At 43.0% G+C, this 15,727-nt stretch overlaps 1 protein-coding gene across 1 annotated transcript in view; it reads left to right on the top strand.

Moving 5' to 3' along the window:
* FOXN2 (forkhead box N2) overlaps positions 1–8,017 on the top strand; it is a 30,744-nt gene extending 22,727 nt beyond the window's left edge. Inside the window, exons 4-6 of the mRNA XM_058020276.1 lie at positions 173–237; positions 3,205–3,273; positions 4,286–8,017. Of these exons, the coding sequence (XP_057876259.1) occupies positions 173–237; positions 3,205–3,273; positions 4,286–4,812 (661 nt within the window). The 3' untranslated portion in view covers positions 4,813–8,017. The remainder of the gene's footprint in view (positions 1–172; positions 238–3,204; positions 3,274–4,285) is intronic.
* Positions 8,018–15,727: the final 7,710 nt, after the last annotated feature.

The following is a 15,727-nucleotide window of genomic DNA, read 5'->3' as shown; positions in this document are numbered from 1 at the left end:
AACCAGGGCTGAGCCATCTACTGAGGGCAGCAGAAATCACTTGCTTTCCTGTGGTGAATAGGGTTGGTTTTGTTGTTAGCCTTCTGTGATGATAATATTGTGTCTGCCGTACTTTGCACAAATCATTTGCCTGATCAGGGCTTGCCTTTGAGCTGTTGAATTTCTTTTCCAGTCGGTCGTCGTCCCCTCACTACCTGACTTCAGTCCTTCAGCAGAACCACGGCCGAGCTCTCAAAGGTAAACTTGGAATTTCCTTTCACTCTCCTCCCCTGGTTTTGGTCACAAGCATGGACTGCAGCCCAGCTGATGTTGTCTCTGTCCCTGCTCTGAAGGGTTTGCCAGATGACAAAAGAACCCAGATGTAGTGTTATATTAGCTACTCGTGTGTTAATTTTAAATCCATGAGGTGAAGTTCAAGGTGTAATTGGGGCCGTCTTGTTCTGACAGCAAAATATTCAGCACATGCATCACTCCCAAGTATGACCTACTTAATGAGTAGTTCAGCAGAAAACTAATCTGAAAGCTGCACAATTCTTTATCAGTTTTATTGGCCAAGAACTGAGAACCAAAGGTAGCAAATGTTAGTGTATAAAACTTGTTGGTACCAAGAGGGAGCTAGAAAGTCTGCTGGGGCTTGCAGCATTTCTTTTGAAGAAACCAGTTGAGCACAGCTCTTGCACCTCGCTAATAAAGCTTAATTAGGCTTGTCCTAGACAAAAATAATAATAATAATTTCGGGTTTTAAAGTGCTGAAAATTGAACAGTACTAATTTTTTAAAGGGTTGAGTCAAACAGTGTTGCAGAGGGGTGTTGTTACAGCCCTTTCAGCAGGATAGTGAAAGGCACTGCCCAGGTGGGACCTGAGCAGACATCCAGCTTCTTGATGTGCTGGCTTAGAGGTGAGAAGGTTGCTTTTAGTTTTTGGCCACAAACTAGGAGCTTGGTTAGGCAGCAAAGCCAAAGCTTTTTGGAGACCAAGCACCTGGCCTACAGGTGATGATGGCCATGCACCCCAGAGGTGGTACCTGGGTGCCAAGGAAACATCCCTTGGCTGGCTGGCTGCTGCAGGGTGCTGGATCTGGGGTTCCCAGGGCTTGTTGGAGAGCACAGGAAACCCCTCTTCTCCTAAGGATTTTGCTGACGTGTCCTGTGACAGGTTTGGAGGTTGCCAGTCTGATGTTGCCCCATCCATTTAGCCACAACAGAGGTGCCAAAATAATGACAGGTATCTGGTATCATTTGGTTTCTGCTTGTGGGGGAGCCTGTTCAGCATTTCTTTGGCATTAGAGGCAAGCCATTCATGTTCCTGGGGTCCCACAGGGCAGCTCTTGTGCAGATGAACAGAATTCCTTGTAATAAGGTGCTTCCTCAGCCATTCTGCTGGAGAAGTGTAAATTTGGGAAATACTGCACTGTTGAGAAGAGCAATCACAAATGAAGCCAAAGCACATTGTCAGTGACACAGACAATGCTAAGAAGCCACTGCAGAAGTGCCTCTCCTCATTCTTTGGGAGTGTTAAGGTGCAGAAATACTCTTTGTAGGTAGTAACCCTGCATTGCATTAATGGCTTGATTGCTTGCCATTTTAATGAGGTGGTGCTTATATACCAACATCAGATGATAAAATAAAATATCTGGCATAGCAAGTGAGGAATGGGAATATTTTACTTCCTGATTACACTAGTGAAGGAAAGTAATTCTTCATGTTTTATTTTTCTACTTCTTTTTGTCAGTTGAGTGCATATAACCTATGAATTCAGGGGCTCTGTTTCTGCCAGAGAAAGCCAAAGCAGAAGGAAAAAAAAATCATATTAATATAATGGGGTAGAGCCTAAAGTATGCTGGATTTAAAATGAAAGGCATGGAAAATAAGGGGGGGGAATTTGTATGTTTTATAAGCTGTATTGGGAACAGCAGCTCAGTCCCCTTACCATCTTGGTACAACATTCCCAAGGTGTCATGTTCTTCAAATTTCTCCTTGACCAGGGGTGAAGTTAGGGAGGATTATCAAGATAAGGAAGCCACACTGCCAAACTCTGCAATCCCCCCTGCCAGTACTACCCTCCCCTTAAATTCAGTAATGCAGTTAATGCTGTAATGTGGGGAAGAAAGCAAATGCTATCAGAAATGGCACTGCTGATGCTGTGCTTTGACAGTTCCCCCCACAGCTGCAGTTCAGCAGGGCTGAGAGCCTGTTCTGCTGCTGCTGCTCCCCTCCAGCCCTGTTCTCCTCTCACTGCTCATGCATATGTACATAGCTACCTACACCCAGATGAGATCTTCTGCTCTCAGACACCCAGCTCTTGTGAGAGCTCACTGTCTCTGTGCTCCTGTTTGCCTGGCTAGTCCCCCATAGCTGTTTCTGTTCTGTGTAAGGAGTATCCATCCTCCATTGCAGAAGTGAGCCAGAGAAAGGATTGGATTTCCTCTTCTTTAAAGGGCACGAGTGTGTCCTGAAATGAGTGGGAAAGGCGTGCTTGTTTCTTTTCCCTTTCACCTTGTTCTGGTTAGAAATGCCACTCTCTGCCCTGTTACCCTCAAGGTGCCTTTCAGAAATGTAAGCAATCCACTCTGTAAAGGATGGCATTTGCAGCAGTGCTTCTCACTGCAGCTGACAGTGCCACAATTCACCTCAGCCTTTCCTGTGTGCCTATTTATTATTTACATCTCCCTGCTCTCTAGATTGAGCAGTTCAGTGCCCTTTTCCCCCTTGTAGTCTCAATTTTTTCTGTTTGACTTATTAGTGTGGAAAATTCTGCTGGAGGAGGGAGGTGTGCTGAATTAGTGCTGCATTAATGGGCCCTGCACATGCACACAGCCAGGCTGTGGAGCTGCTGAGGTGCTTTGCTGTGCCATGGGTCTAATCTTTCTCTCCCAACTGGTACAAACAAAAGGCACTTGTTAAGTATAGCAACAGCATTGTCACATGAAAGTCTAATTGTGTCACTGATTCTTGGCTTTGGTGAGTGCAATGTGAGAGCTCGGCCTTTGAATGTCATAGTTAAGGTATGAGGCTGATCTGGAACAGGATTGAGCTGTGCAAGGGTCATGCTTTGTCTGAGTTTGTACATTCCTCCCACCCTTGCTCTTTGGTGTAGGTCAGTACAGGCAAATATATATATATTTGTATTTTTTGTATATTTTAGAGGCTTCATCTTGTTCAGGCTTACCTGAGTTCTAACATTTTGCTGCTTCTGCTTCACAGAATCTGATATTGATGCTGCTACTGCAATGATGCTGTTAAATACTTCCATTCAGCAAGGGATGCTGGACTGTAAGCATAAGCCATTTTACTCTTGTTTTTCTTCTCTACTCACTAACTAAATACTTTCTCTGTAAAATTTCAGGAAACAAGTATGGTCTAGTTTCCAAACAGTAAGAGTAGTCAAGAAGCAATTCTGGTTTAATTATTCTTTCAGCTAGCATTGCAAGAGTTTTATTAGAAGCAACCTTTTTTTTCTTTTCCCCAATAATTTAGATTTTTTTCTGCAAAGTTCTATCCCTGCCATCCCTGTGCTAGATATTAAGAAGAGTTTCTTGGCTATTTTGATGCCTTGTGAAGGCTGACCTAGAACAGAGACTAGATGGAGTTAAAGAATAAAGTAGGGATTTATTAGAAGGCTTCAGTAGATACACCTGAGGATAGAGGTGTATAGATAGAGGTGTATAGATAGATATAGATAGAACAGAGACTAGATGGAGTTAAAGAATAAAGTAGGTATTTATTAGAAGGCCTCAGTAGATACACCTTAAGAGTCCAGCCAGGGCTACACCCAAGATGAACCCAAAATGGTCACAAAATGCCTGACTGGTCACAGGGTCTCACACTTTTATAAGTTCTGGTCCATTAGCATATTGGAGTTAATTGTCCAATTATAGCTTTAGGTTATGAAGTCCCATCCTTCTTGTTTTTCTCTCTTCAATCCACCATTGTTTATACTCTTGGGCCTGGAATTTGGATCATTTGTCCTTGGTCCCCAGCTAGAGAAGGAATTATTTTGTCTAAATACTTTGTGAAGAGAGCTCACCATCCCCTAATATGAGGCTCAGAACACCAAAAGCAGTACAGAATCTGAAAAATGTAAAAGCCAAAACCTGAGGCTTCATTTCCCCCTCTGCTCCTTTAGCTCTTAGCTGAGATTAGGTGGTGACAGCTGTCCTCTGTGGGTGACAGTAAATGGGCACGTTGTGCCTTCAACTGCTGGAATTCAGTTTCCCTCGCAGCCAGCCAGGCACAGGTGATCTCGCTGGGCCATTTGCCCACTGACACCTCTCATTGCTCACAGGTGAGAAACCTCAGCCTCTGAAGACCCCCAAGAAGAGGAGCTACGGCAGCGCCTTCGACGCCCCCAGCTCCATCAGCCTGCCCGAGGGCGATTCCGCGGCCGCCAACATCGACCCGAGCGAGGACCACAACTACAGCGCCAGCTCCGTGGGCTCCGTGGGCTCCCAGCGCTGCGCCTCGCGCTCCAGCGTGTCCTCCCTGTCCTCCCTGGACGAGGTGTACGAGTTCATCTCCAAGGCCAGCCACGAGGGCAGCGACGGCAGCGAGGGCTTCCACAGCGAGGCGGACACGGACGGCGACTACGAGGACGATCCCCTGGGGGACAGTGGCTATGCGGCCCAGCCGTGTGGAGATGGCTCCGAGGAGAGCCAGCCCAGCCAGAAAGTACTCGAGGAGCTGTGCCAGGAGATCGACGAGGAGCTGAAGGAGGCGGCGGGGTCTCTGCTCCACCTCGCCGGCATCCAAACGTGCTTGAGTTCCTTAATAAGTACTGCAAAGACCCACTGTCACAAGCAGAGGAAAAAATAGTGTGTTTGTCAGTGTTGAATATATACATATATTTTTTTTAATTGTGGCAATATTCTTCTACTTTTGCCCTTCACAAGGGAGATCAAAGCCATAAGAGGACTCACTGCTTTTTTTTTTTTTTTTTTTTTTAATTTTTGGCGCAAACTATAATTTAGCCATTTATTTTTAAATCACCATCTAAAAAGAAAATATTTAATCTTCTCAAATTAGAAGATATGCATGACTTGTGGAAACCCAAAAGCATACTTCTTAATGATCAATTCTTATTTTTTTTTCTTTTCAATAGTTGACTTTATTTTTTTTCAGAGATGTGTTTGTTCAGATGCACACTGTGGATCATATTTACATCTCTGCTGGCCCCATCTGCAGAGGTGAATTTTGTTCTGTCTAAGGGCTCTGACTTCCATGTAAAGGATTCAAATTCATTTTGCAATAAGAGAATCTCTTTATAGTTCCTAGACATCCTTCAGCCAAAAATTTTTTTTTTTGTGGTATGTTGAAATTCATCCCTATTTTTCTTTTAAAATCAGTGGTGATTACTTACATCTTCCTGTAGATTATGCCTTTTTTTTTTTAATTTTCTGTTCAAAAATGGGTAAGCAGTTCTGTTGGAGTGGGTTTTAACAGTACTGTACATACAAGGATGCCTTAAGTATGTTGCAGAATTGTATACAGCTATCCAAGGTCATCTTTCCTGTTGCTGAAAGGTAGCATGATGTGCCATAAACGTTCTCACCAAGGTGAAGCTACTGCTTCCACCAGGTGTTGGGCAAGCTGGGTGAAAATTAGGAGCAGAGCCACTTAGGAAGCCAATGTGCACTGTTGAAAACAGTGCTGGATTCAGCCAAAAGTTAACCTTTCCCTAAGGGAGTATTTTCCTGGCTATTTGAATGCCTTTCTTAGACTAGTGTGGGTTTTTTGCCCCTTTTTTCTTTCTTTTTTTTCCTTATTTGTCAGTCTCTTCACAAATCCTGAGCTGTCTACTTGCAATGCAAACACAGCCATGCTGCTGAAGGTCTGTTGCTCTGAGGGCCCATTCCAGTGCCTCTTGAAGAACACGGTGGTGCTCCTGCTGACTCAATGGCTGTTGGATCAAGCCTGAAATATTTGAGGTTCTTGGTGTTTTGGAATTTAAAGCACAAACACTAGGAGAGAAAAAAAAAGGTTTTTGCGGGTTTTTTTTGTTGGTTTGGTTTTGTTTTTTTTTCTTTTTCCAATTCAGTTTTAAGAATGATTTGTTTTATTTCTTGAAAGGGAAGGAAAATACTCTGCTTCATTCCTGTTAGCCTACACCTGTAACAGGGCAATGTGTGTGCAGACATGTGTGTGTTCTGGCTATCACAAGTGCTGCATTAGCCAATTAGATCTGGTATTGGATGTAATACTGATGGGTAGTAGGGGTAAAACTCGCCATTTAAAGGAAGATTAAGTACCAACAGCAGTGGTTCTTAGGATTTCAGGAGCTGAAGATGTGAACGCTTGGTGGAACTGCTTCTTCTTGCTCATGGGTTGCTTTTGAACTCTCATGGAAAACTGTGAAGGGCAGAGCTGGTGTCAGTGTGAAAAGGAGGGTTCAGGTACACAGAAATGCTGTGGGCAGCCTGAGGTTTGCTCAGTGCCATGATTTTAGTGTCACACTCTTGCAGAGGGGTGCCGCTGCCTGGCTCCTGCTGAAGTGGTTGCAGCTTTCTGTGGCTTCCAGTGAAGGTATTCTGGAAGCTGTGTTCACAGTCAGCTTCATGGTTTGATTTGGTTCTGAATTATTTTTTGCCTCAGATGAACTTGGAGGGTGTTAGTACTTATTGGGAGTGTGGCTGTGCTGCTGTTAACCCTGGAGTTGGTGACGATGACTTCAGCGTCTGAGGGATTGGGATGCTAGATTTAATCACCATATGCAGTGACCAGTGAGAACCAGTTCCTGACCAGCAGTTAGCAGCAGAAGCTGCATCCCATCCATCCTTACAGCTGGGAGAACTGGAATGGTGGAAGGGGGGAGCAGCCTTTCCTGGGACACAGAGCCGTGCAGCGGGGCCGTGCTCTTCCTGCCCTTCCTGCTTTGCTGTCTTCCCTCTCTGCTTCCAAAGAGGAAGGCAGATGAGCTGTGCCCCTGCCCTGTCCCACTCCTTGTCCCAGGCTCTGCCCACGTGTTTGGCAGCTCAGCTGTGGAACACCTCTCTTGGCAGTGGGAGAAGAGCTGCCCTTCCTTTCTCTTACATATCTGTTGGGTTCGGGTTTGTTTGCCACCTCAGTTAAAGACCCTGGTGTATATAGTATAAATGGAGTATAATTAAAAGTTATTTTGATTGTTGGGCTTTGGGTTTTTTTAGTGACATATGTAAAATGTTGATGCCAATGGTTGACTTGGATACATTTTGGCAAGAAAAGTATTAATGAACCACATTCAGTTCTCTAAATGCAGTGAAGAAGTGTATGAGACCTGTGTTCATGGGAGGTTGCTCTGTTCAGGGTAAATCTGATGTGATTACTGTACAAACCTGTACTGGCTTTTCAGATTCCAGTCCTAAATTACTGATCTGCAGAAGTCACATCAAATGTTTTTAAATCCAACTGCAAAATGGAAGTTGTGTGGTTTGCAACTTTTCAACAACCTGAAAAGTACAAGCTTTAATTAAAGCAAAGTATACTCATACACGTTAATAATGGTGTGGTCAAAATATTTATTGAAAAGAAAAGGTAAAATATTTTAAATGTTGCACCTGCTATTTTATCTTAAAGCACATTCTTCACACCTAACTGCCAGTGCCATTATCAAGTCAGTTTTATAAATGTACATTTCTTCAAACTAAAAAGTGCATAATTAAAAGTATTATGTTACTGCCATATAGTGATATAAAACATTTTATAATTGCCAATTCATTGTAACTATTATTTATTTAAAAGTGAATTGTAAGAATGCTTTCTGATCAAATGAACCAGAGTTGTTTTAAAACCATTCCCGTTAGCTTGTTTCTAATGTAGCATAAGCAGTGTCCTTGGGTTTGTTTAGAATAATTTTGCCAGTAGGTGACCAATTCTAACCCTTTTTCCTCTGGTTTAGTCCTTTACCCGTTTTAAAGACGATTTACAAAAGTTTAGTTTTTGTATGCTAATCTCTGTTAATTAAAATGTTTATAAATTTTATTTTTACCAAAGAGATGCAATTCATTATGACAAAATATTGCAGAATAAACTTTGTTTTATAACATTTGTGACTTTTCTGCCCACATTTTTCATTCAGATGATCAAAGGGGCTTTTCTAAAATAAACAGCATTGCAAACAGAAAGGCTGTGTTCTCTCTTTGTCTGCAGACCCTGCCTGTGGTCTCAGATGGTGCTGGACATTCCACCCTCCCATTTGAACCTCTTCTAGGAGACTGGACTAGTGTGAAAATCCCAGTGTGTGATTCATTGTGGGCTGGGTAAGATGTTTGCATGTGTCTGGAAGTCATCTGTGAAATACCTATCAGTCCACAGCAGGATTTGCTTACAGCCACATTCATCCATAGCTGGCCCCTCATGTTTGAAGAGCATCTCATTAAGGTTTCACCCTTTAACCTGGAACCTAAGGAATGTTTTGACATCTTGGAAGTTGCTGAAAGCACTACTGCCTGACTTGTGCCCTCCTGTGCAAAGCACTTGTTTAAGCAGAAGTAGCTTGAATCTTTTGCTGATGAAACATCTGTGATTATTTGCTGTTCTGTGCCTGTATTGCTGTGGCCAAGCTGCTTGGATGAGACTCAAAGATCAACAGCCTAGTACAGGACAGGTAGTTAAAAAAATGGGTCCCTGGATAAAGCAGCATAGGTCTTGCTTGTTTATTTTTTTTTCAGTGTTTACTTTCTCTAGATAATGATTTATGATGTCTGTTGGTTCTTTATACAGAAAGCACACAGGTGGCAAACACCCCTCTTACTAGCAGCAATAATATTCCCCATCCCATTTTATACCTCAGCTTGCTGCTCCTGGGCCAGCTTTTCTCCCAAATGCACACACATGGTGTGTGCCCTTGCAGTGCCCAAGAGGGAGGTTTCCACCAGAGCAGGAAAACGAGATGTGACATGATGTTTATCTCTGTTAAAAGCAGACATTGTCCATCTCTTGTATTTTTATTTGTTTAACCCACTGGTATCTCTGAGTTAAGCTTGCTCTCTAGGATCTGATGACAATACAACCTCAGTACTTCAGGTGATTACAGAGACTTGTTTTATTGCTGTATCTAACAAAATTTAAATCACACATTACACAATATGTGTGCACTATTAATATATTTGATTTAGTGTTCATTTTAATAGACTAATGAGAGAACAACTGCACTAATTAGTTTGGACAAAATCACAGCCATGTATCATATGTTAATGATACCTTTCTAATTGTTATTTCACTATATTATTCTGAGAACCTTGAGCTTGTTGTTAAATTTCCCAGGAGTGCTTTCCTCTGTTATGACTTTGCTGGAAATTATCCTCTGTATGGAGCCACAACTCTCAAAATAAAGCATTAACTGCAGCAATTATGCACTTACACCAGCTGTATTTTAAGGACAGTTGTTGAAGAAGTACCTAATAGATTAGATATATTTGGAAAAAATGGTTGTCTAAATTTGACACAGATGACTATGGTTATTCTTTCACATGTGTTGAGGTTACAGTTAGCTGTAAATATTCTTATTTTGAGTAGTCTGAGTGAATATAGCTTAGAGGTAATTACATAGTAGTCCAGCAGTGCTGTTACTGTGAACTTTCCCAGCATATTTTGCCATAAAAATCTTCCCTGTTTTTACCCATGAGGGTGGTTATCACATCTGGGAAGGTGGAGCAATATCACCTCTGCTTGAATTTTCAGTCTTCAGAACTGAAGTCTTTGGTTGGTGTTTTTTCTCCCCTTTCCTTCAGAAGCTGCCTGCTTTTACTGCTGTAAACTCCTCAGAGCTGACATAGAATCACCACCTACCCTCTGCCAGGGTTCATTTGAACAGCTCTTCGTTAAACAGCAGCCTGTTTATTTTCCTATTGCATCACTACAAAAGCAATCATTTCCCTCCTTAGACTCTTGACTTGTTAAACAAACCAGAATTATTTGTTTTCCCTTTGGAAGACATGATCCTCATTCCTCTTAACCACTTTTCTGTACCTCAGTACCAGGCTGAAGCCAGCCTGCTGCCACATGCACGAGGAGGAGAGTGAAAACCACTCTTCTGGAGTGCTTTTTTCTGAAACCTGGCCTCAATATTTCCCTGCTTTTGCAGCACTCTTGCCTGCATGGCCTTCACCTGCTCACATGCAATTGAGTAATCCTATTGTCAGCTAGTATGTCCCTATCTTTGTTCTCCTCCATCACTGCCAAATGGTGAGGCCCCAGCCAGCAGGAAATTTGGTAGTTCATGCCTGCAATTTGATTTAATGAGATCTGTCATGATCGTTGTGATCCCTCCTGGTGACATTCCTGCTCACCAGGAGCAGCTTTTTGGCACAGCCTGCCCAAAATAAAGAAAGAAGGACCTGTCTGTGCTCTTTCAATGTTCAGAGAAGGACATCCAGTGTCCTAAATCTAGATATGTCTACCTGAGTGTTGTTTTTATGCTGGTTTCCATAATCTCCATTTCCCTGAAATCTTGACTCTCCAGGCCCTAATGGCCAGGGTACTAGGTTGGACTGAATACCCACTTTCTGTGTCATTCCAGAGGTACTGATAGCAGTTCAGAATCTGGGTATTTTCATACTTAGAAATGCAAGATGGGTCCTACCAGACTAACCTCAGATACTCTGATGTGCTTATGTGCTTTAGAGTTGCCAGGCAGATGTTCAGAAATATCTCTGTAGGTGCCTGTACCAACCTTAACACAGAACTGCTTTGAAAAACAGATTTTGTGACTCAATGGCTTTTTTTTAAATTCAATTAACTTGGTATCTTGGTTCCTTACTAAAAGCCAGTAGGTTCCCAGTTGTTACAAGTGCTAAAATTAGCTCAGCAAACTGAATTTTTGGTTATTTTCAGTAAGGGTACATTTTATTCTCTCTCACTGGCTTTGGAGGTTTCCATGCTCTGAACACAGTCAAGCCTCCACAAAGAGCAGGCATTTTGCTTTTTTTTTTTTTGGCTCTGAGTAATTTAAAAGATGAAAACTCCACCTGTTGAGTTTGGCTGTGATGTGCTGGCCGACACGTCCCGCTGCTCTGCGCACGCTCTTCCCTGGGGTCAGGTGAGGTGTGGGCAGAGCTGAGCCATTCCAAAAGTGAAGATGTTTCCTTAAATCTCTGGGTATTAACCAGAGTGCAATCGTGTTGGCTGCTGCCTTCAAACATGATGTCACCTTGCCCCAATCAGAGCCCATTTTCTGGGAGCGTGATGTGAACTCCCCAGAGAAGCATCCTCTGAGTGACAGCAGCATCCCGTGCGGCCGTTGCTAGGCGACAAGATTCGGCTTTCAGCAGGATCTAATTTTAAAGTATTTAACCCTAGATCTGTCAAGGTTCATTATTTCCAGTGTGCTGCTTAATCCCTACTTGTTGGTGCCCAACTTCACAAATGCCCTGCTCCTCGCAGTGGTGCTGTTTTATTTGTCACAGATAATGTCTCAGAACGAGGAGAAGCAAAATCGCCCCAGGTAGAGCTCGATACCAAATTCCGTTTTAGCTCTGATCTATACACAGAAATATGGGACACAATTAGAGGTGAAAATCCTGCATTGTTGTTCTGGGAATCTTCCTTTCTTTGCTGGCTTGTGCAAGGGACTCACCCCTGCTTTCCTTCTAAGGAATGCTGGATTTCAAGTGAACGAGTGCTGGTGGCAATAACAATTAGGCTTCAATTTTTAGTAATATTATGTGTCCTCTTGTTTCTAGCTGTATTTCATCTAGCTTAAGCAGCTTGTCATCTTATCTAAAGGCATTTGAAGAAAATTATGTCATTTTAAAATTTGAGGGGTTTTAATACCGGAAAACTTTAGTTCTTTTAAATCATTACAGATAATGATGAAGATAATTATCGATAATTCTACAGAGATTTTTTGTTGGTGTTTTTTGTGGGGATTGTTTGGTGTGGCTTTTTTTATAGTTAACTGCATTTTATTTCTTTCTAAAATGTAGAGGGCTGGAATACTACTCAGGTATAAAAAAAAAAAAAAAAGAAAAAAAGAAAATAAAAATCTGACCAGCTGTGTCACTCTTTGATTAATTACTACACATCCCTGTAAGTGCACTCAAGTCCACTGCTACCTTCTTAATGTGATATCTCATTCAGCTGAGATAATGCTGCTATAACTGGTCAGTATCATAACAACAACAACAAAAGAAAAAACACTGAGAACTGCACAAGCCCTTCCTCCCCACAACTGCATTAAAATTTTTAAAAAATTTAGATTATTCATATTTTGAATGCTAATAGTTCATCTCAGCCTCATAATCCCACCTAGGATTCTTCCTCCTCCTGTTGTTAGGGTTTGAAACTGACACCACCTTGCTCCTTGTGCTGTATCTCCTTCCCAGTTCACTAATGCACAAAGACAAACCAGTCCCTGCCAAAGCACTTTTCTCAGCAGTTGATTTGATCAGGATATTCTCCTGCTGCCTTTTAATCCTCCCTTCCACTGCTCCAAGCTCCCATTCCTATCTGTGGGCTCATGCTGCCCAAAATCCTGTTTGTGGCTTTCTGCTCCTGCGTGGTGTGTTGTGCCTTCTCCCTGTGCTGTCAGTGAGGAGCCCTGCCCCACATCTCCTCCATCCCCTTCTTTTGCATCCTGGTCTTTACGCATCAGAGACTTGGCTTTAGCTCATTCCAAAAGTCCAAATTATTCCCAGAGGCACCACAATCCTTTTAAAAACAATCATAAAAAGTAGATCATGAACAGGTGTCATTCTGATCAAAATGTTTCCTAAACTCCTGGTGGACCTCCCAGCTCTCTCCTTTCTCTGCTCATGTGTCTGTCACCAGAGAGAAGACAAAGCCACGACATCTTTGCTGTGGTAACAGCTCCAGGTTTATGGATGGATGTTCCTTGCATGGCTAAGTCAGGACTTCTTCCCAAGGCTTGCAGATCTGTATCACAACTGGGGCACACGAGAGAGCATCCACTCCTCATTCCACAATCTTCACAATGCTCCTCCTCCATTATTTCTTTCTCTGTAAAATCAGGTAATTTCTCTCCTGGGATTTAATGTATATTGCTTTTATTTTTCTTTCACCAGCAAACGTGCAAGACTCAGGGATTTCAGTGTGGGCAGTTCTAGCCAGGCTGAGGTTTCTCAGCTATGGCCCCTGCAAGTGTGAAGAAAGCAAGAAACGAGGCTGTAGAAGATGCAGAGATCTTCAACAAAAGATGGCAGAGTTTGGGAAGAGGTTTCACTTCCCTGCAGAGTGGGAATTCCACATTCAAACCCCAAACTTTATGAGCTGTTACTAAGTTCTGCTGGTTTCTGGAGTGAGTATCAGGATTTGCTGTGGAGGGACAGCAGTTCCTGCTGCTGCACGCAGGGCTGGTATGTGCTGTACCCACGTGGAATGTGAGCTGCAAAGTTCAGCTCTGACTTATCACAGGCAGCTGCCTGCTCACTTTTTCCATCCTCTCGTCCTCAGCAATTTCTTTCTGTACAAAGGCACCGCTCCCCTGGCCACGCACACACCCTATAGATGACTCAAGCTATTCAACCTATGGGCTGGGAAGGGACATGAGAGAGAGAAAGAGAGAGACTTGTTCCCATTTCTATTTTTAAATGCTGTGAGAACACCGAAATCACGATAATGAATAATAACTAAACTGGTCTGTGAGGTGCACTATCTGTACATACACATACCTTTTTTTTTTCTTTCTTTCTTTAGTTTTTTTTTTTTACTGCTTGCCCTTTTCTATCAGAGCAATCAGGTTTTGCCGAGGTGAAGGGTTATTCTTAACGAGCAGCAAGTTACAGTCACCATGAGAAATAACGAGCGTGCACTGTGAGCACACATCCTGCTGTTCAGACTTGCCGTTGCTACGAGAACAGAAACAAAACACCAGTTTCGGCTGCTCGCAGCTTCTGAGGATGTGGTTTATTTGCTGCTTGTGATAGTCTGATGACTGAAGATGGCTCCCTTCCAATCATTTTTGAATTTTTCCTGTCTCTTAGAAACCCTTTTGTTGTGAGTGCTTTTGAGGACATAAGTGATGACAATGAAGTTTATTTTCCCAAAGCATAGAAAACATGCTGGATAAGCTGAAACATGTTCTTTGTTTATTTCTTTATCTGCACCTATTCCCAGGGTCTGTGAGTAAAAGTTTTGACAAATAAGACAGAGGAAAAGACACGGTTTGAGAAGGGAGGAGAAATGAGCCTGAAAGTAGGATGATTGTGAAACAATCACTGTAATTCTTAAATAAATCCGTTGTCTTGAGATAGCCCCCAGAATTCAACACCCATTGTAGCAGCTGCTGAGCACAGACACAGGGAAGGACAGTCTCTGTCTATCCTTTGCTGTCTGTTCTCCCCATGGAAACAAAACTGCCATGAGTGTTGGGAGGGATTCCTTTGCTCCACACGTCACCTCTGAGCTTGCATTAAGCCCTGCTGCCGTAACCTGTATTTATTCCCGTGGGTGGGGCACAGAAGGCTGTATTTTGGGGGTCCTGTGCCAACCACCCCACACTGCTTGGCATTCCACCCCCGTGAGCTCTCCCACTCCAAACTCCTGCCAAGAGGAGCAGTCCCTTGCAATTACTGAGTCAGTGCTGAGGGAGCCTCAGGACACCACGCTGTGGTGACACGTCCCTGAGTGCTGGGACAGCCTTACTCTCCAGGGAGAGGTGAGAATTAAGGATGTGCTTGAGAGGAAACAGAACAAGGAAGACATTTTTTGCACAGCTGATGTTTGGGGAAGTAGCACTCACAGCTGCCACAGCAAATCAAGTGGATGAATCTGAGAATTTCCCGCAAAGGAGTGAAAAAAACCTCAATAAACCAGCAAGCTAACTTCGGTCACCTGTGTTTTCAGGGAAATTTGCTGAAGCTGTTTGCCAAGAGCCACCATGGGATAACTGATAAATTACAATGTTGTATGTTCTTGATATTACAGGGACTCTGGGATCTGTGAGAAACTGGGCAAGAGACAGAACCACTGTAAAACACAAGAGGCTGGCCTGATTCTCAAATACACTGCAGTAGGGCTGCTCTGGTGAGCCTAAAAATCCTGCAGCCAGCTCTCAGCTTAAAGCAGTAAGGGAACCCAGCTTTTATTTGCTCCTTTCACTTGTTCCAAGCAACTGGCATTGCCTCCTGTGATAAATGCCCTATATGAAGTACACTTGGGTCTTATCACTCTGTGTGGATGCAGGAGAATAAATTCTGTGCTCTTCCACTCCGAGTGCTCTCTGCCCAGCCAGGAGCACTGCTGCTGTCAGTGGGGAAGCAATTCATTCTGCCACAACCAGGCACTGTAATTCCCTGAGCTCCTCTCCCAGCTTTCAGCTGTGAAACCTCTCTGCCAGCATTCACTGCACCAGACAGGGGAGAGCTGCATCCCAAAAGCATCTCTGGAGGCAGCACAACCTTGGAAGTGCTTGCAAAGTGTGTTCAAAGTATTTCAGTGCAACATTTCAATGAAAGACACATCCTAGAAAATGCAAACTTAAAAGTACAGGTTGGAGTCAAATGTACAGGCTTTAAATAATTTTGCTATACAAAATTTACTGCACTGACATGTAACGATATACCATGGAAGGCATGCTGCTCTTATCCCTGATCTGTTTGCAGCAGTTGCAAACCTCTTTGCTTCACTAGAAAACTTCTGTAAGGGATGCAAAATGGAGTGGAAAGAGAAGTGTATCTGCTCTAATAGTTCAAAACTAGAACTTCCTTATTTCTTATTCCAGGATTGCTGTTTAAGCTCTTCTAGTCAAGCAGAACAGCAGCAAGATCATTTGGATGAATGACGACAGTGTGTGTTT

Source organism: Melospiza georgiana, chromosome 3 (genome assembly GCF_028018845.1).
Source record: "Melospiza georgiana isolate bMelGeo1 chromosome 3, bMelGeo1.pri, whole genome shotgun sequence".
NCBI classification, from domain to species: domain Eukaryota; kingdom Metazoa; phylum Chordata; class Aves; order Passeriformes; family Passerellidae; genus Melospiza; species Melospiza georgiana.
This window is presented reverse-complemented; position numbering and strand designations above follow the sequence as displayed.